Below are 20,790 nucleotides of genomic sequence, written 5' to 3' on the forward strand. Positions count from 1 at the left end.
CCAGAATTAATATATTCCCCTGCAAATGACCTATTTACCACTATTTGAGTTTACTAAAATGTATAATCTACCTATTTCTATATCTCTAGTAGGCAACAATGGGCTTGGGCAGCATTGTTTATTTTAGAGTTAGGTAAGTCTGGGGTACCCTGTACATTTCTCATCACGTAGGTAACTAATGTTAGATACAGGTTAGCGGATTGTTGCCACCCCTGTATTTTTGCTTTGTCCAGTTCTGAGTAGCTTAGTGAGTGTTTGAGTTTTGGTTTCAGAGGATAGATGTAGAGATAGGCCTGGTTTTGTTATACTTATTTCTTTTGTTTGGCACAATCTCCTTTGTCTTTGTCTCCTTCTTCTTCTCCCTTCTCCCCTCCTCCTCCCTTAAAGAGAATCTATGGTCAGTATTCTTTGTTGCACAAAGAATAAACCTTTTTGTTAACCTTTACGCTGACTCCCTCATTTTATTGGTTGTTGTGTCTTATTGTCTCCAGGTCCCCTAGACCTTAGTGGGCACGTAACATTCTTTACGTGCCTTAAGAAAATTAAAAGTGTAATGAGAATCTAAGATATACAGCAGTGAAAGTCAAAATATAGGGCTAAAATATAAACATAAATAAAAAAATATTTAATAACAAACACAACATTTTACCCAGCTGCATTAAAGGGTGGTTGTTGACATCCACTCTCTGTTTATTGGTGTATCAGAAATCCAGGAAGTAGAGGATGTTTGATCTCGATGAAACCCATCAGCATGTGTTGTGCGCTCTTCCTCCGCCTGCTCCATTATGCATCATCAGGCTGACTGGTGTCCCCTTGCTGCTGCTTTGTCCACAGATGACTCAGCGCCTCCTCCTCCACCTGCACCGGGCTCTAATGGCCTCTCCTGCTCTAATGCTACCTCCGCCTGGCATCCGGCCTCATAAAGAGCACAAGGCCATTCATTGTAGAGAATGTTCTGTACTTTGGTCTCATGAAGCATTAGAGGGAGAGCAGCACAGACATTTAGTTTTCATTAACCAATGGGAGTATTCCTAGGGTTACCCTAACCCTAGCAATCATATGTAGAGGGCTCCCACTGCCTGTTCTGGTGTGTGAAGTGTTTGGATGTAGTAAAGTGTATGAATGACAGTGTTTATATTGTTTGTTCTGCTGTGTTCCCCTTCAGGATCAAAGCTCTGACATGAGGAGTCGAACAAGGAGGTCTTTGAAGCGTCCCAGGACGGTTGAATAAAAGCCATCGCAGCACAGGTGCACTGAGGTGAGGCTTTGTTAACTGTGACAGCAGGTGTAAGAGCATCTGTGACGCACTGCTGTCAGGTACAATGTCCCTCACTGCTCTGGGGGGCTTGTGGGGGTTGGGAAAGAAGTCTGTTTGTTTTAGCAGTTTAGAGTTTTGTTTGGTTAGTTTATTTTTGTTTTATAAGTGATAAACGTATAAAGTAAAGTGAAACCAGCTAAACTAAACTGACATAAAAAGGTTTATAAATGAATTATACTGTGTCTATGATGTCTTTGAGTGTACTGCTAAAATGTACGAAAAGTGAATCCCAAGTTTGTATTTCATTTTTGTTTTCTTAATACAGATTAAATAGCATAGCACCATAAATGATTTTAAAATGTTATTCCCTGTTTTGAAGTTTAATCTTTCTTTATTTGCCGTACGTTTACAATTCCTGATAGTTTTACAGGATATAAATGTGCTGAATTATGATTAATATTTAGATAGACTTAACGTAATGTTTTTTCGAAATGTATTATAATAAGGTGAGAATCCAACACCCAACTGACCAGTGTGACAGCTACATACTTATTATGTGCAGCAAAACCTTGTTAAATCCAACATAACTCTATTTTAATATTTGAGTGGATACCCCACTAAGTTTCCAAAATGATGAACCATGGCAGGATACATTTAAAAAAAGATGTGCCTAAGAATATAACAAATATTTGTATTTGATTGAATGGAGCCTTAAAACCCGTTTTTCACCCATGCTGGAAACAATGATCATTCTTTGAGACTTTTTTTCTCACTTTAACATGTCAAAACAAACACACCTGGGATGTTTCCTCCTCCAAAGTGACATCTGCCCACTCGCCTACAAATAGTCAGGGTCAAACTGCCCGTGTAAGCTTTCATCAGTGGAAGCAAAATGGATCAGATAAGATTTGGGGTCTCATTTAAAACTTTGTGAGTATCAAAATTGAAAATCAAAAATACTTAAAGGATGCATCATTTTCAGATCTGAACTTAATAATACCTTCTTGTTTTATCGCAGTGTTTTTCATTGTTTTATCCTGAGGAGTGCGCTTTCCATTCAGAAAAGAGAATGGATTGATACCTCAACAGCAAGATTAACAGGTACAAATATTTTTCTGTGATAAAAAACAATTGGTTATGGTACTTCTTTCAAGTATTACCTCAGAAATGTTTTGCGTTTCAGAAGGAGATGTGTCATGTTTTTCTGATTACATGGAGATGCGGATTCACAATGTGAGGATTGAAGGGCTGGGGCTCTGGTTGTCTGGGGCCTTAAAGATCCGAGGTAGTTCTTTCTGACACAACAAGGGACAAAATATTGACATGGATATGAGATAAAATGCCTCAAAATCTCCTTTATCTTTCTGCAAGTCAACCTGGCTTCTCTGGATCAACTCAACCTGCAGCTGTCTTCCTGTGGACTCTCACTGCACAAAGACCCTGACAACAACTTTATTTTTAGAGTCAGCTACACTGGATGTTTGGTCCAGCAACAGGTAGGTCACTCTTTTAAGAAATATGTAATTCATAATATAAACAAAGCTGGGCCTTGTGGTGATAATTATCTGGTTACTATGTATCTTTCAGGATGGCCATCATGTCCTGACACTGAATTTGGTGAAGAGGATAAACAGATTTGGAGGCAGACCTCACAGTGTGATGATGAAGTGTCCGCTGGTTTCTGTGCTGCCCAGCAGAGAGAAGATCCAGTGTGACCCGGAGTACATCCAGGTAACTGCCGACTGCAGTGTTCATAACGTTTCACTGTTTTCATTGGACATTTCTACATCTTAACCAAGTGTTTTGCTTTGTTATTCTGATACGATTTGTATTTGCCTGTAGGTGACCAGACAAGTTGCCTATGACAACTGGGACAATGAGGTAGACATTGAAATAAATCACTCAATGCTTTGATTAAATCACGCTTCAAAATATGATTGCATGACAAATGTGAACAAATAGCCTGCAGTGGAAGAAGGTATTAGGTAGCTCGGTAAAAGTATTTATTCAACAGGGTAGAAAGGGTTATTGGTGTGAACATTTCAAAAGTATTGAGGTGAAAATATACAAAAAGCAAGATTGCTAGTCCCATTTCAGAATAATACATTCAATTGAATGTGATTCTAATTATGAATGTGTTAATCACCTAATGTTGCAGTTGGTACTGAATTATATACTGCTTAATAATTAATAATTTACCATATTATATTTGGTGATTTATATATCTCAATAATCTAAACCTGCAAAGTAAGTGAAGCTGTCAAATGAACATAGTGAAGACATAGTGAACCCGTCCACACACAGGCATGAACAAAATCTTTAAAAATCTTGATGCTGGGCGTGTCTGAAGCTTGGCGATTTCACGTACCCAAGGCGACCAACAACCAATCACATGAATCTCCCGCCCCCGACATACAAAGCAATAGCAATGTTAAAACGAAGTAAACTGGATATAAAATCCCCAAACAGGCGAAAACCTACCAGTTTCACCCACTGTCTCTGCCACCTCCCTCCCTCCATGCCTGGTTCCTCCGGTTTGTATCCCGGTAAATAGTTCTGGTCGTAAAGAACCGGGTGATTTGCTACCGTAATTTCTCATTTGGAATATGAGGAAATGAACTGCGGTCTGGCTCTCCCAGCTTGCACACGGCTTGATTGGCTAGCGCTTGTACTGGCGGGATTTGCATAAACGGGATTTGATTGGCTGATGCCAGCTTCGAAAGCATCGGGAGCATCAAAAGTTGAACATTGCTCAACTTTTGATGCTCACGATGCTTGCAAAGCCATGCTCCGCTCCCCACAATGCAGTTCGGCGAAGATTCAAAATCTTCGCCCAAGTGAATGGGCGAAGCTTTGAAAGATTTTTTTCATGCCTGTGTGTGGACCGGCCGGCCGAAGACTCAATATTTTCCCTTAAAAATATTGCAGTAGAACTATAAACTAGCATACAATTAGTAAAGTAGCCTATTCAGGTATTGTACTTGTGTTCATGTACTTAGCCTTCTATCAACTACTTTAAATACATTTGAGAAAATAAAAAGAGAACAGAGGAGTTTTGTCTCACCGTGGTTTTGTGTTTAATGCTTGTTGGTGCAGCTGCAGTGGTGTTTGTCTCTGAGCGATCAGCTGATCGTGGCTCTGGAGGACGCCAGCCTGATCCAGATGAACATCGACATGAGAGGCTCAGACATCACAGTCCAGGGCAGGAGGGGGGAGGTTCTGAGCCCTGTCACAGTAGGTTTATCTTACAGCATCCTGCCACCTAGTGGCCTCTGGCAACATTACAACTGAGGTTCAGATCATCACTGTGTTTTGGTCTGTCTGTTGTTCACACAGGTGATGGAAGATGAGGGGGACTTCTTGGCCTTGAAGCTGGTCAGTGGTCAGTACGCCTACAGTATGGAAGCTACATGCCCAAAAGGTCAGTACTGGAAGTTATTTTCTAAACTTTAGGGTGTTTACCCCAGTCAGTACTCTGTAGGTACTCAGATCCTGCATAAGGAAAAATCCTGCATTCAGACACCTACTTAAGTCAAACATATATATTTGGAAAGATATGGATGTATTTACAGGGTAATGAATATATGTGTATATTGTGGTGACACGTTATTGGACATAATTCACCTTGCTTATTGTGTTGCCACACAGACCCTTTAGTGGGGAACACCTGTAGCTTTAGCTGCCATTCCTGCTAGCTCATCAGGCAGAGCAGTGCATGTGTTAACCTCTCTGAAAGTAATGGATAATAAAGATTGGAACTCCATTCTTAATACACCGCCTCCGACTCTCTTTTCACGGCACTACACTGGTGACCCTGACTTTTCCGAGAAAGTTTCCGGAAAATTAACGAACATGGCTGAGCGCGATGTTTTCATAAAGCTGCCGGAATTCTGGGAGCACACCGCGGAGGCATGGTTCGCACACGTGGAGGCACATTTCGCCTGCCGACAGGTCCGTGACGGGGACCTAAAATACTACCATGTGGTAGCAGCGCTGGGGAGCTCCACGTCGTCCAGGTTGGTGGGATTCATCGCAGCCCCCCCACATCATGGCAAATATGAGGCGATTAAGGCCCTTCTCCTTAAGACATTTAGCTTATCTGCTAAGGAGAGGGCCCGCCAGATACTTGACATTCAAGGCCTAGGAGACAGCAAGCCATCCCAGCTAATGGAGAAAATGCTAAATCTGCTAGGGGGGGAAGATCCCCGTATTTTATTCACGGAGATTTTCCTGCGTCACTTGCCTCCCCGGGTACAGACGGCGCTGGCCAACACGCCTGTCACGGAGCCCCGTGCTTTGGCTGAGGAAGCGGATCGTTTTTTCCTGGCTACGCAACAGCCCGGGGCAGAGACGTTAACCGCGACGCTCAGCGGCCCACCGGCAGTCAAGAAAGCGTGGCGGAGGCCGGACACGGCTGTGGCTAGCCGGCGTGGAGACGCCGGAGAGTGCGTTTACCACGCACGTTTCGGGACAAGGGCGAAGAGATGCATCGCTCCGTGCAGCTACAAACCCCGGGAAACGGAGGGGCCGGCGCTCAGTAGTGGCTCTGAGCGTCGGCGGCACGTGCAGGCTCCTCTTCGTCAGCGACAGCGTTTCGGGGAGCCTGTTTCTGTGTGACACGGGCGCTCAACGGAGCGTAGTTCCAGCGTCGAGTGAAGACGTCGCCCGTGGGGGGCACGGACCGCGATTGACGACGGCTAACGGCAGTCCCATTCGCACGTACGGCGTGAGGCCTATGTGTTTGTGCATCGGAGGACAGCGTTTCAGCTGGGATTTTGTGACAGCGGACATTTCTTTTCCCCTCCTCGGAGCGGATTTTTTGTGTGCTCATGGACTCTTAGTGGACGTTAAGAATAGGCGTTTGGTTGATGCCTTAACGTTTTCTTCCCTCGTGTGCACACTTGGCAGCGCAGCGTACGACGGGCTGTCAGGCTCGCTGTCAGGTGCAGACACGTTTCTCAGACTGTTGGCCGAGTTTCCAGACCTGTCGCTACCCACCTTCTCTGCGCTTACCACTAAGCATGGCGTGGAACACCACGTCACTACCGGAGGGCCTCCTGTCTACGCCAGGGCCCGGCGGTTGAACCCTTCTAAGCTGGCTGTAGCGAGGGCGGAGTTCGCAACCATGGAGCGCCTGGGCATTGTCCGCCGCTCCGACAGTCCTTGGGCTTCCCCCCTGCACGTCGTTCCCAAATCGAACGGCGGGTTCCGCCCGTGCGGGGATTACCGCCGACTCAACGACGCCACTACGCCTGACCGCTATCCGGTGCCGCACATTCAGGACTTTTCGGCGCATCTGGCCGGTACGGGGGTGTTTTCCAAGGTGGACCTGGTGCGTGGATACCACCAGGTGCCCATGCACCCCCTGGACATTCCCAAGACAGCAGTGATAACGCCTTTTGGACTTTTTGAGTTCCTGCGGATGCCTTTTGGACTCAAGAATGCCGCTCAGACGTTCCAGCGCCTGATGGATTCGGTACTGCGGGACCTGCCGTTTGTGTTTGTTTACCTCGACGACATACTCGTCGCCAGCGCTTCAGTGCAGGAGCACCTGTCCCACCTCCGAGCCCTTTTCACACGGCTCAACGAACACGGATTAATCATCAATCCTGCAAAGTGCCAGTTCGGGGTGTCGGACATCGATTTCCTGGGGCACCGCGTCACCAAGGGCGGTGCGACACCTCTGCCAGCGAAGGTGGAGGCTGTTGCGGCGTTTCCTCGCCCGCTCACAGCCCGGTCGCTCCGTGAGTTTCTGGGGATGGTGACTTTCTACCACCGTTTCATCGCCCGGGCCGCACACATCATGCGGCCGCTGTATGAAGCGTTGAAAGGCAAGACCCCCGTCCAGGAGATCGACTGGACAGCAGAGGCGGACGGCGCTTTTGCTGAGGTCAAGACCGCGTTGGCTCAGGCGGCTTTGCTGGCACACCCATCATCTACGGCTCCCATCTCCATCACCACGGACGCGTCAGACTACGCGGTCGGCGCAGTGCACGAGCAGTGGGTGGAGGGCGCTTGGCAGCCGCTCGCCTTTTTCAGCCGCCAGCTGACGCCTAGAGAACGCAAATACAGCGCCTTTGACCGGGAGCTCCTCGGACTTTATTTGGCCGTGCGGCACTTCCGTTTCATGCTGGAAGGCCGTGAATTTACGGCGTTTGTCGACCACAAGCCGCTCACCTTTGCCATGTCAAAAGTGGCGGAGCCTTGGTCGGCACGTCAGCAGCGGCAGCTGTCCTACATATCGGAGTTCACTACGGACATTAAGCACGTGGCTGGCAAGTCGAACCTGGTTGCTGATTGCCTCTCCAGGGTCGTCATCGGTGCCGTCCAGTTGGGCCTGGACTATACTCGCATGGCGGCAGACCAAGTCACAGATCCCGGCGTCCAGGCCCTGAAGGTGGAGAGCGCGGGGCTGCGCTTGGAGGACGTGGTGTTCGGCGACGCGGGCATTACTCTCCTGTGTGACGTCTCTACGGGCCTGGCGCGGCCTGTCGTCCCTGCCAGCTGGAGGCGTCCTGTGTTCGAGGCTGTGCACGGCCTGTCACACCCCGGCGTTAAACCTTCGGTCCGTTTGGTAGCGGCGAAGTTCGTTTGGCAAGGACTGAAAAGGGACGTGAGGACTTGGGCCAGGGAGTGCGTGGCTTGTCAACGCGCTAAGGTGCACCGCCACACGAAGGCCCCGTTGGAACGTTTCCTGGTGCCTGAGAGGAGGTTTGATCACGTCAACATTGACCTGGTTGGTCCGTTGCCTTCCTCTCAGGGGTTTTCCTACCTCCTCACCATGGTGGACAGGACGACCCGTTGGCCGGAGGCGGTTCCGCTCGTTTCGACATCAGCCGCAGACGTTGCCCGGGCCTTCATTGCAACGTGGGTGTGTCGTTTTGGCACCCCGTCAGACATTTCCTCAGACAGGGGCTCTCAGTTCACGTCCGAGCTCTGGAACGCTGTGGCAGGCGGTTTGGGGGTTAAGCTGCACAGGACTACCGCTTACCACCCTCAGGCTAACGGTCTCTGCGAGCGCTTTCATCGCTCCATGAAGGCGGCCCTCAAGGCCGGCCTTACGGACGGTAACTGGGTCGACAAGCTGCCCTGGGTGATGCTGGGCCTGAGGACCGCACCTAAGGAAGATCTGCAGTGTTCTACAGCGGAGATGGTCTACGGTCAGCCGCTGAGAGTTCCGGGGGATTTCCTCCCAAATGCATCGGCTCCCTGGTCGGCGTCGACCCAGCGGGCTTTCCTGCGTGACGCCGCTGAGGCCTTTGTTCCGATCCCTACTACTCAGCACGGTACTCAGGTGTCCCAGGTTCCCGCAGAGCTCCGCTCGGCGGAGCACGTGTTCATCCGGCACGATGCGCACAGAGGCCCCCTGCAGCCCCCTTATGATGGGCCTTTCCGGGTCTTGGAGCACGGGGACAAGCACCTGGTGGTCGACCTGGGTGGCAAGGCCGAGCACGTCTCGGTGGACCGGGTGAAGGCTGCTCACCTGGACTTGGACCAGCCTGTGGTGCTGGCTCGACCTCCGCGACGGGGCCGCCCCCCGGCCTCGTCCCCTGTCACGGATTTAAGACCTGTTGTTCCGGTCCCTCCCCTTCCGGGGGCCGCACAGGCGGGAGTCACTTTTCCGACTCCCGTGCTCAGGAGTCGTGGGGGTCGGCGTGTCGTTCCTCCCCGCCATGCTGATTTTGTTTATGTGTGAATTCTGGGGGGGCTTGTGTGGTGACACGTTATTGGACATAATTCACCTTGCTTATTGTGTTGCCACACAGACCCTTTAGTGGGGAACACCTGTAGCTTTAGCTGCCATTCCTGCTAGCTCATCAGGCAGAGCAGTGCATGTGTTAACCTCTCTGAAAGTAATGGATAATAAAGATTGGAACTCCATTCTTAATACACCGCCTCCGACTCTCTTTTCACGGCACTACAATATATACATTCTATTTGACTCTTGCAGCCGGTCAAGGTGGAGCTAAGCTTTTTAACTTCTTTATATTAAGTTTGCTATTGTTTTTTTTGTAGTATGTTTCCCCAAAGAAAAAGGGTTATTAGATGATCAACGAGGATTGGAAAGGAGAACAAACTAAGTTCTAATAAACACATTTGGATTTAGTTTTTTTTAACTTAAAAATGTTGTGGTCACAAGCCGGAAATCAATGATTTGAAAGGGCTCTAGTAACTACATCTGTCATAAATATATTTTTAAATATTGTAAAAATATGAACATTTAAATAAAAGAGCCTCAAAAGTGTGCTTGATTAAATGTAATTCCAGCAACTCATTGTATCCCCTTTCAGTGAACACATCCACAGCAGAGGAGACTGTGCTGCACATTTTCAAACGGCGTATGGGTCTAACCAAGCGAGGCAGCCGGGAAAACGAAGCTCTGACTGTCAGTGACGTGTGGGTGAACCAGACGGATAACTTCACCTTGCACGAGACGAGTGCATTTGTGACACTGATTATTCCTACAGCCCAAATACTCCAGACCAAGGTTGGTGCCCATGGTGGTTCATTTTCTGTTTCTGACATTTCTTAAAGTCTAAGTTCTATGTGTCATTTAAGGACTCATTATGGTGTGTTTGTTTTACAGAGCTGTGCAGACAGCAAGCGCCTCCTGCAGCCATTCTACCGGGTGGATGTTGTGCTCACCTTCAAAGAGACACATCACAAAATGCAGTGGAGCATGGAGAACACCCTGCCATGCACAGGTGAGTGTGCTGCTGATGAACACAGTAAAACTAAAGTGGTGATTAATTATGGGATGATATTTTGACCACTAGCCATTGAAAGGCTTTTACTGTGGAGTCACACCAGGCACTTACTTTTGTTTGTTGCTCAGTCAATTAATCATTGCACTTTATGTAGCACCTTTCAAACAATTCAAAGTGAGAGAGAAGTGAGAACAGAGGTGATTGATGGAAAACAAACACAACAGAGAGAAATCAAATTTAAAAATAAAATAATACAATCCCATATTTTTGAACACCTAAAACGTATAATTTAGATGCAGATAATCTTCATGGCGAAAAGATGTTCATCTATTTTCATCTGTTGATTTAGCATGTGTTTCCTTTGCATACAAACAAGTGTCCAGATCATAAAATCAATCAGATAATTAATTTAAGACATTTTTAAAAGACATCTTAAAAATATTCTGATTTCATTATTTATTTGAGTCTGAGTTGGTCTACATTAAAATGTTGCCACATTGTTCCTAAAAGTGCAACTACACACTCCCTTTGTCAAAACATATTTATGAATAGTTATATTCTTTTATAATTCTTTTGAAAAGTTGAACTTACTGGGCAAAATATTTATATATATATTAAATATAAATATATATATATATATATATATATTGTGCCATCTTGAGTAGCGTCCCAATGGCCTTATTTCTGCCGGAGGACCGAGGATCGAGGAGCGATAATGGAGGAGCTATAACCGAGGAACCACCAGACCATCCTTCGATGAAATCCTCAGACACTCGCCCCGCCCCCTTACTGTGTATCGCTCACTGATTGGACGAGGCAGTGCATGCACTGATCTGATGCAGTTTCCCAGCGGAGTGGAGTGAAGAAAACACATGAACGTCACGGGAGTCACTCCTCAGTTTATACCGTGTTTTGTTTTAATTAATGTATCATTTAGTTACAAATATGTGATATATCTGAACAACAAAGTGGTCAAAAATAATTTTCTTCATTTATTGGAAACATTTTCATGATCGCTTTTTTCGTTTATACATTTTAAGAATGGCGTTTATCTTTTTTGAGAATGAGTTCTTATTTTATTTAATGTATTTGGGTCTACAACAGATTATACAAATGTTTGTGTCAGTAAATGTGTACTAACAGGCGGGGGTGTGTGTGGAAATAACGGGGACAGAGGAGGGTTGCGTTCCAATAGTCCATTTAGCTTAGGACCCTTCCTAACGGAGTGAAATGACCCGGAAGTCCCTCAGTGGCAGACATGTTAAGTGCCGTTCCAATTCTCTAAATGAAAGGAAAGGAGGTTTCAAGCTTCCTTTATAACCTCCTTTAGCTTAGGAACCACTGGACCTCCCTTACCGAAAGGAGAGGAGAAAATGCTGCCCCACAATGCATTGCAGCCGCAGCATTTGCCGTCACTCAACAGTCGGCCGTTCACGGAAACAACCGATTATGACGGAGAAATTATATCATGAACGTTACGGTGCTTATTAAGCTTTTTAAAACGTAGGTGGTAAGTTGCCAAAGTGCTTTGTTCTGAACGTTCATCAGTATTATAATCAAAAAGAGAAATATGAACGTTAGTTTTTACTGAAATGATCAAATAAAGTCAACATCTCACAGTCTTTATTGAGCTGTGTGGGGTTTATTCAACTTTTAAAAGATGTTTGAATGGTGATATACACAGTGATAGATGTTAAGGACTAACGTTTATAACAAATACATTTGTATTAGAGAATCCGAATGCACTTTCACTATCCTACGTGTGTATGATGCGCCAGCGGACGTCATGAATGTGCGTCTGCTGCTGTGGGGAAACTATGGAAACTACAGTTTTCTATACAGCGGACTACAACATGGATGTATAATAAGAACGAGGGACTACTGTAAACTCATCTAGAGACTCTGCACCGTGCTCTGATGCTGTTGCTTTATGCTTTATGAACGTGGACAACAGAGAAACATATTCTTCATGACCAAAGTTGGAATTGAAATAAAAAAGGAAAGTGAAACTTATGCTCGTCACCCTCTCCCTCCGGTCCACATTAATACAAATGATCCCAATACGTATGATTGTATGAACTATGGAAATATCTTAAAATCAATACAAATGTATTTATTATAAACGTTAGTCCTTAACATCTATCACTGTGTATATCACCATTCAAACATCTTTTAAAAGTTGAACAAACCCCACACAGCTCAGTAAAGACTGTGAGATGTTGACTTTATTTGATCATTTCAGTAAAAACTAACGTTCATATTTCTCTTTTTGATTATAATACTGATGAACGTTCAGAAAAAAGCACTTTGGCAACTTACCACATACGTTTTAAAAAGCTTAATAAGCACCGTAACTTTCATGATATCATTTCTCGGTCATAATCGGTTGTTTCCGTGAACGGCCGATTGTTGAGTGACGGCAAATGCTGCGGCTGCAATGCATTGTGGGGCAGCATTTTCTCCTCTCCTTTCGGTTAGGGAGTGGTTCCTAAGCTAAAAGAGGTTATAAAGGAATTTTGAAACCTCCTTTCCTTTCATTTAGAGAATTGGAACGGCACTTATCATGGCTGCCAGTGACGTACTTCCGGGTCATTTCACTCCGTTAGGAAGGTTCCTAAGCTAAATGGACTATTGGAACGCAACCCCGCAGTCTCTTCTCCTAAGTCCTTTTGAATTCTCCTATCCACTATACCTTAACCCCGTGACGTTTCACTCAGAGGTCAAGGAATAGGAGATAGGGTTAGAATTTAGGAGCTGATTTTTGGACTATTGGAACGCGACCCTGCTGTCAGACGATCAGCTGTGCAGCGTCATCACAAACGGACGTCGATTCACGTGACTATCCGGAGGAAAGGACGTCCCATTGCTCTTAAAACTCATTTCCCTGCTTCTCGTGGTTTCCTTGCGTCTCTCCATGCTTCCCTGGTGGGAGGGAATAGACGCAGGGAAACGACGCAAGTGAGGGACGCAAGGAATCCATTTAACCGAAGTGAGAAGGACCCCAGGGCATTCGATCAAGGATGTAGAATACCTTGGTGGAAGGATATTCTACCCAGAGACCCAGAACAAGATCTGATTGGTTGCTTTCTTTTCTAACACAAAACCACTGAAATGCGTAGTGCATGGTCCGAGAAGGACAAACAAATCAACGTAACACTGTAATATTAGATCAACAACACAGATACGATTCTCATTTATTCATTTAATATACATTTTAGTTATAAAATTAAATCGATTTTTTTGTTTGTTTTATCTGAGTGTTCCAGGGTATTCTCTGAATACCTTGAAGGCCCTGACGGTTCGCCACTGACAGAAACTGATAATGTTGCAGTGGTCTCTTAATTTTTTTCAGAGCTGTATGTTACTAATGTTACTCCTTCAGCTGAAATCCAAATATTAGAAATATAGACTCATAAATATCATTTTTGAATGTTAATGAATTTACTGTAACTAAATTATGCAATTATACGTCCACAGCCAGGCCAGCTGCATCACACAGGACCCCCCCTCCTCCTGGTCCCAACACCACAGCCCGCTCCACTCTGAACTTTAAACCCCAGAGTTCAGCTACAGAACAGACGCTGTTGGACCGCTTAAACGTGAGAGCTCCATACAAAGAAACAACATCAACGTTTTCCACAACTATTCCACCTCGCACACAGACTGAGGACAGCAGCTCTCATTCCCACACTGATGATCTGTCAAAGAGTCAAAGTGGAAATGTGTCTTCTTGGTTTGACGGAGACACCAATTCAACTGAAATAAGCTTTTTTGATTTTCTAAATGTGACCATACGTACTTCAGGAGAATCAGATTTCCTTCAGTCATCAGCTGAACCATCAGAAACATCTGTCCTCCTGCACCTGAACCAGGATACCAACAATTCAACACAACACGAGGGAATAAAGAAAAACAGAGAAGACTGAAGTGGATCTGGGAAGACTAGAAAACGGACAGAAACAGCACTGTCCATTTGGCCTAATCTTTGTAATCTAAATAAATAAACCTTTTCCAATATCCCATGATACAACCTGCATTTCATTTTAGGTGTAAGCTTGGCAAACAACATTTGAATCACCAAAGTTGTTTGCCAAGCTTACACCTAAAATGAAATAAATACTGATGTATTTAAATTCAAACACATTGTTTCCATTACTTAAAACTCCATATGTTTTTTTACATTTAATTTCGTTGGTCTTGTTTTTACAAGTGCCAACACACTACAGTTACAGTTTCATCGCAGTGACAACTTTTGCTTTTATGCATTTTGACTCTCATTGTCATTGGTGCTTTGTGTCTGTTTGCAGTCTTGAAAGGTGACGCTGTGGTCAGTCAGCGCTGTGAAGGTTGATTATACAAACAGAAATACATCCAGGCCCCTGCCAGCCGCTGCCTGAGGGGGGATATTATCCAGACGCAGACAAGGCAGGCGTTAAATAAACATGTCTCTACCCGAGCAGCACAACAGGCTGACGTAGAGAAGACCCTGCAGCCTGCCACCATCCAGAGAAGAGGCTCGTAATAAAGACTTTATATTTAACAGATACTTTAAACTGATTTTCAGAGGCTTTATGTATCGACACATTACAAATGGACACCTTTTAATTTTGTTTTTCTCTTCTGATAAAAATGAATACATTTTCTGACAAAAATCAGCTGTGATGTTGCTAAATGTGTCTTTGCTGCAGTACGCTGAACCAACAGGAGAGGGCACTGTTGCATGTGTTTTCAGAAAACCTCGCAAGGCCAGCAGCCTGCCTGAAGAGGCTCATTTTAACATTAACACATTTTACTTCAATTTCTTTTCATTTTTGTAGTTACTATATGTCTTCATTGACAGATGAGCTGTATGTAAGTCATGACCACTGAAAATAGCAACATCTAGATGAAAGAAGATTTTATATTATTTTGAAATCATCTTTGCCAATGTAGTTAAATAATTGCTTTAAATATATACCTTAAATGTATTTCTTGCCATCAATTATTATTTGGAGTGAAATGACTGAAGATGTTTCTCCTTTGTTCCCAGCCTTTTTTTCTTCCACCTGTGTTATTGTGACCTCCTGGTATGCACCAAAGGGTCTGTAAATGATAACAGTGCAGTGTTACGCAGTTACATGCATCATATACAATGGGCTGTGGGGCAGAAAATCTAAACTTCCTTGTGCCTTTGGTCCCCATCTGCTCAGTGAACTTATGAGCAGGAAATGGAATGAGTGGTGCAAAAAACACACCAACATCCCTGCTTCTTTCATGTGGCCTCTCTCGGTCATTACCCTATCTGTACCGACTGTTAACTGTCTTTACAAAGTTAAAAATCCCTTTCATGTTTCCCTGTTTCTCTTTTGTTTTAATTTCAGTCAGAGCATATGGTTTGCACATCTGGGAGATGCTAAGCATGGTGGCACCCAACCTCCACACACACTGCTCCTGTGAAGTGATCCATATATGGTCTTCATTGTTATTGCTCATAATCACTCATCATTATTATAAACAAGCCTTGATTGGCCGCTTTGAGTTTGCCGTGTAAAGATGCTCAATAATGTGAGCTTTCAGAATTTCAAAGGGCCTTGGTGAAAGTGAAACGTTTTGCTGTTTATTCACATATCTGAAACACATCTGAGGCATCGTTCTGCACTCTGCCCTGCAGCTGATTAATCCCAGTGTCTTTGTGACCAGTTGTGCATGGGTCATCATTTTTTTAAGCAAGGACTTTAACAGTAAGTCCTCGCGTGGCCTATGTGCTTATCCTGATTAGATCTTTGTGATCTAATCCGAACAAACCTGCCTGAAGCTGCAAAAATGAGATATTTCTAGGTAAAGTTCCCAGACCTCCCAGAGTGACCCAGCAACAAGACTGGGCAACAAACTGTGCAGCTTGTATCATGTGACCACAAACAAGCAATCAGATCAGATCAGGAAATTTGATAAGTGCATCTCATCCCAGCTCATTTGAGAATAACCACATTTGATCCTTCATAATAGAAAGAGAGTGTCATTAACTGACTGGTAATTTAATGACACCAAAATGAAGTTAAAATTACTATTGTGGACAACTTTGGGTCATTAAATGCCACTTCAGCCTCCTCCTCGCTGCAGCGTTAGTTCTGGCGAGGCAGACGGGATGCCATGCCACTGGAGAGTCGTGGGGAGGATGAGGGGGAGGAAGGCTATGTGTGGCTTTGAGTGGTTTGCTGGGCCTCTTCATCTCGCTCGCCGGGTAATTACAGAATCATGGGTCAACCACGCATGTAACCACGGTTACGTTGCACAGTAGCAGATGTGCTCATGACATTATCCAGCACCAGAGCAAAAGGTAAATAAAAACAGATGCAGCTAGTTGCTACGGACCTTCGCCAAACTTGCGTACACCCCTAATTGTTCCCATGTGGGCCTGCTGAGCGGGAGTAGTAAAGGGGGCGGGTAGGCCCTGTTTAAGATATGCTAGTGTTCCTCAAGGGGAGACATTTATGAATGGGACAACGAGCCTTTGATGGTGGTTGTGGTGGTGTGTGTTTAATTGTGTGTTTATGTGTGTCTGGCATTCTATAGAGGGGCAATATCGTTAGTAGAAGTACAATTTCCCTCATTCTCTCAGCTTTTCTACAAGCATACCCAACGGACATGAAGGCCTACTGGTTCGATGCTTCCTTTGTCACACCGGGCCTGGATGTGTGTGTCAGTGTGTGCGTGACACTGCACAATGTCAGGGAGGTCCTGGCTGGACCTGAGCCAAGCCTGCTGCAGGCCAGATGAAATATAGAGGAAGAGGCTCGATTTCAGTGATATCCTGTCTTTGCTCGGCATCTGATTAGTGAACGCAGCCTGCAAGATCTGAGTATGTGTGTGTGTGTGTGTGTGTGTGTGTGTGTGTGTGTGTGTGTGTGTGTGTGTGTGTGTGTGGGTGTGCAGCTTTACAGGTGTATTTCTTGTTTCTGTGCAGTAATGACACACAGTTTACAGTAAAAGGAGGATCAGGTTGGACTTGAAATTCCTGATTTTAGGGCCCTGTTTTGATAAGTTGGTAAACAATTGTTTGACGTTTCCCACATTTTTTGTGTTGCTTCCGTTGATCTGTATGTGGTCTACCCTCTTCTTTACTACACACACACACACACACACACACACACACACACACCCCCACCCTTACAAGTCTTACACTATGAAGCTCACTGCCAACAGTGCGTGCCTCCTCTCTCTCTCTCATTAACCGCAACTGTCAGATCCTCCAGATGAGGAGCAATTAAACCAGATAATAAACACTCGCCATCAATTCCTGTTTGTTGATGTTGTTGTTGTTGTTGTTGATGTCGACGAGCTCGGGGCTCCTCTCCTGCCACCTTAGTGCTAACTAGTACTTGAGTAACACACGAGAGCAGCAAAGGGGAGAGTCCTTCACAACAGTAGAAAGGCCTCTACCTGCCGCATGTATGGCAACGCCGGGCTGATAATAAAAAAGGAACAGTGAATGTTAACAATTAGATCCTAATCAGACACAGCTCACAGAGGCTGCTCTTTTATCCCCAGGCTTCACAGAAAAGGCAAACAAAGCTCTGCAAACTGTCAAGATAAAACACTACTTGGGATTGGCCGTGTCTTAGGGCTTCTTAAAGGGCAGTAATCTTGCCGTGTGCTGCTTCCTGAGACGACGTGCTGTAAAGACTCCTGTGTTTGCTCTTGTATTGGAGTGATAAGGCCTCCTCCTCATCACGCCTCGCTCCTGACGATGCTCATCTCCCCTGGCGATGAGTCGATGGGGCCGTGTTGAGGAGGGGACAGAGAAGGGGCCAGCAATGGAGGGTTTTTTTTCACTGTATGTGTTTGGGAGATGATAGAAAGTTGGAAAAAAGTTCAAGTTATACCTGAATCTTTTCTGTTAATTTGAGTCTTGAATAAATGAGTTTGTATATACAGTAAAGGAGCTTTTAATACAGCAATTAACTGCTAACCATAGCTCATGCAGCAAAACACTACATGTCTTCTTTTTTTCTTCCATGCACTTTTCTCCCTTGTCAAAACATGGTGCCTACATTACCCACAATGCAGCTTTATTACCAGCATAGATTCAGGTGTGTTATGCTAGTAGCACCTGATGTAGCCTCGAGCTGCTAGCTTCAAGCAGAGAGCCAGCAGGGATCTGGTAAGATCTATATTTTCCAACTCCACTCCAGATTTGTTTTCCATTTCAAACTGTCTTCAGCTCACACTGAAACTTACTGAAGTGAGTTTAAAAACACATTTGTCCAATTTCTCTCTACTTCCCCTAATATCACAAAATACTTTATACAAATGTTTGCACATGCAGTTGTACTTCCCAACAACTTTAATCAGACTTGTGTGAATTCCCCTTAATTCATACTTATAATATAAAACGTTGATGACCTGTATTTGTTCTTATGAAATGAACTCTAGTTGACCTCAGGAAAAAGGCATATGTGCACATATACACTCTTGATTGTTCAGCTTGTAAAAAAAAAATGCCGTGCCTGGGATGGTTTTCCACTTACATTTGAAGGCCGGACAAAGCATTCTTAGGATTTTAAAGACAATGCCCTTTCCTTCGAAGGCTATAAAAACATGTATGCAGCTGTACAAGGAGTTTCCTGATCCAGAGGCAAAATATGGTGTCAGATATTCCTATTACCAATCAGGATGGCGTGGCCTGGAAAGAAATCTACAAGATGAAACTGTGGCCTGTTTAAAAAAACCCAGAAAAAACCGATCTGATTTCCCTTTCTCTGTGGAAAAATAGACGTGGCCTGTTGTTTTGAAACTATATTTCCCTCAAAAACACTCTGAAAACTAAACAAAATTGACAGTGTTGGATTTATTGTCTTGTGCTCTTTTGTCTTTGGCTGCCGCTGTTTGTGCCTTTGCCATGGTAACGGCAAGGTTATTTATCTTTACAGCCCTTTTACAATAACGTCCCTTTCCTGACCAAACAACAGAGGAAATATCAGGTCAAGCCTCTTCCCCTTTCTAATGATCAGGTCAGTTCAGCCTCAGTATTTCATACGTCTCATGCACATTCACACGTGTGCCCGCAGTGCCTGGCTACTGATGTGAAATGCACAGTTTGTGATTAACATTTCCGTCTTGTTAGTGTGTGAATGTTTTGTTTAGACCTTTTGTGTTCAAATGTTAAAGGAAATGGGGGGCGATGGTTTTCTATTTATGCTCTGCATGTTCGAAAGCTCAAAAAGTGACTTCAGGCAGAAACACTAGATGGAGACAGAGAAAACTGACTCCCAGGTTTCATTTCAGAAAGAGAATATACTGTCTGTTTATTTTCATTTTCTCTTGAATTCTTATGTGTTTATTAAAAAGCTTCTCTTGAAATTAGGAAATGCGATTAATTGTATTAGTTCTGAGAGCTGTATTCCTCCTCTTCAAAGGGTAAATCTAATATTTTCCCAGATAAAATGTGCTCTGTGTGCAGTCATCTTGCAAATCCTTGTGACTTGTGTATACTGCAGAATACTCTAGCTGTCGGGTGCTGTCCCCTGTCTTAACAGCAATTACTCCTTTTAAGGAGCTGTTCTCGTGAAAGTTGCCGAGAGTATACAGTATGCAGACTACCTTCCTACCAATCCACATAAACAGCGCGGATAACAGAGGAAACTGACAATTCAGATGAGGAGGAATAGGCATAAAAGCATAAGGTGTGTAGAAAGTGCATGTCACAATTAAATTACTTAATGGGCGGAAGTACCACGATAGATCACATGAAATCTGCATCAAGAGTCACTGTGATAAAGACTTTGTAAAACTTACATTGAAATTCAATTAGAGTGTTGAATGCATAACCAAAGCCGTGAAAAATGAACTCATTGGGGGTCCCTTTTCATTACTGCCCTGAGGCAAAAGAGACCATTAATTTAATACATTCCATGTTTTTTCACATGAGCATTTTTAAGTTAGTGCACATTTCCGTCCTAATGTATCTAATACAAAGAGAGAGCCTGCCAAAGACTGCATTATACAAGCAGCAAAGAACCCCCCCTCCAGTTGTTACCTTGAGTAGTCAGACCACTTTCAATCAGTCAAGCTTGAAAAACGACCTCGCCCTAAAAAAACAAAACAACAAAAGAAGAAATTATGATATTGTTTTATTGATTCATAGTGCGGCGAATATTCTTGTACTGCAGGTGCCGCCCCTGGCACAGAGGGACGTACACAGCGCTGACTTTGACTGTTAACAGTTAAGCGGCACGTCTTAATTAAGATATGACTGTTTTATCTCAGAACAGTGGATCTGCACCCTTCAGTCAACCACAAAGCCAAAACAAAACAGGGACCCTTCAGATGTCCCACCCTTAAGAGGTGAGCTAATTAAAAGACTATTTTATTAACTGTTCCGGATTGATAAATACAAGTTTACAAGGGGTCAATAGACTTTACAACGCATAATGATTTAGGATATAATTACTGTGTAAAGAGAGCTATGAAAACACCTTCAAAATAAAGCAAAGTTGTTTGTCAGTCCAGCAATGTCTTGGCTAACAGAGTTCGGAGGGCAGGTCGTGTTAGCTGTTATCAACTTGATGCACCAACAGTTTATCAACCTCTTTTACACGGCACACATGGCTGCTGTTTGGTGAGCGGCTGGGGAGCCACAATGAACCGCAGGCACTAATACTTTAGCTCAGTCTTGTTGCAGACAGGTGAGGTAATTACAAGCTGGTTTATATTATCTATAAGCTGAACATGCTCAAACCCCTTTTAAAGAATGATTGAATTCTCATTCTTCACAGTGCAAGTGAAATGAGTGTAACTAGCTTTTTAGCTTTTTTAATTGCTTGTCTTCATGCTGAGGAATGTACA

At 44.4% G+C, this 20,790-nt stretch overlaps 1 protein-coding gene across 4 annotated transcripts; it reads left to right on the forward strand.

Annotated features, from left to right (window-relative positions):
* Positions 1-1,044: 1,044 nt before the first annotated feature.
* cunh1orf127 (chromosome unknown C1orf127 homolog) lies at positions 1,045-15,282 on the forward strand. 4 transcript variants are annotated; one of them, XR_004568348.1, is made up of 13 exons: positions 1,045-1,258; positions 2,079-2,188; positions 2,277-2,359; positions 2,442-2,543; positions 2,630-2,754; positions 2,846-2,989; positions 3,101-3,139; positions 4,355-4,492; positions 4,595-4,679; positions 9,550-9,746; positions 9,846-9,963; positions 13,444-13,953; positions 14,274-15,282. XR_004568348.1 is itself a non-coding variant. In XM_034208997.1 (13 exons), the coding sequence occupies exons 2-13, from the start codon at positions 2,151-2,153 to the stop codon at positions 14,277-14,279; spliced, it is 1,197 nt and encodes a 398-aa protein (XP_034064888.1). In that variant the 5' UTR covers positions 1,045-1,258; positions 2,079-2,150; the 3' UTR covers positions 14,280-15,282. The 4 variants fall into 4 exon arrangements, 3 of the variants coding, with proteins under 3 accessions (XP_034064888.1, XP_034064886.1, XP_034064887.1); XM_034208997.1 differs by having other exon boundaries at positions 13,444-13,565; XM_034208995.1 differs by having other exon boundaries at positions 13,444-15,282.
* Positions 15,283-20,790: the final 5,508 nt, after the last annotated feature.

Source organism: Gymnodraco acuticeps, unplaced genomic scaffold (genome assembly GCF_902827175.1).
Source record: "Gymnodraco acuticeps unplaced genomic scaffold, fGymAcu1.1, whole genome shotgun sequence".
Classification (NCBI taxonomy): domain Eukaryota; kingdom Metazoa; phylum Chordata; class Actinopteri; order Perciformes; family Bathydraconidae; genus Gymnodraco; species Gymnodraco acuticeps.

What these genes read in the sequence shown, in the direction of transcription:
- cunh1orf127 (XM_034208995.1), top strand. Translation starts at nt 2,151, where the DNA reads ATGGATCAGATAAGATTTGGGGTCTCATTTAAAACTTT. An exon ending in CTCAACAGCAAGATTAACAG is followed by an intron (nt 2,360 to 2,441) that starts GTACAAATATTT and finishes TTTGCGTTTCAG; the next exon opens with AAGGAGATGTGTCATGTTTT. An exon ending in GATGTTTGGTCCAGCAACAG is followed by an intron (nt 2,755 to 2,845) that starts GTAGGTCACTCT and finishes TGTATCTTTCAG; the next exon opens with GATGGCCATCATGTCCTGAC.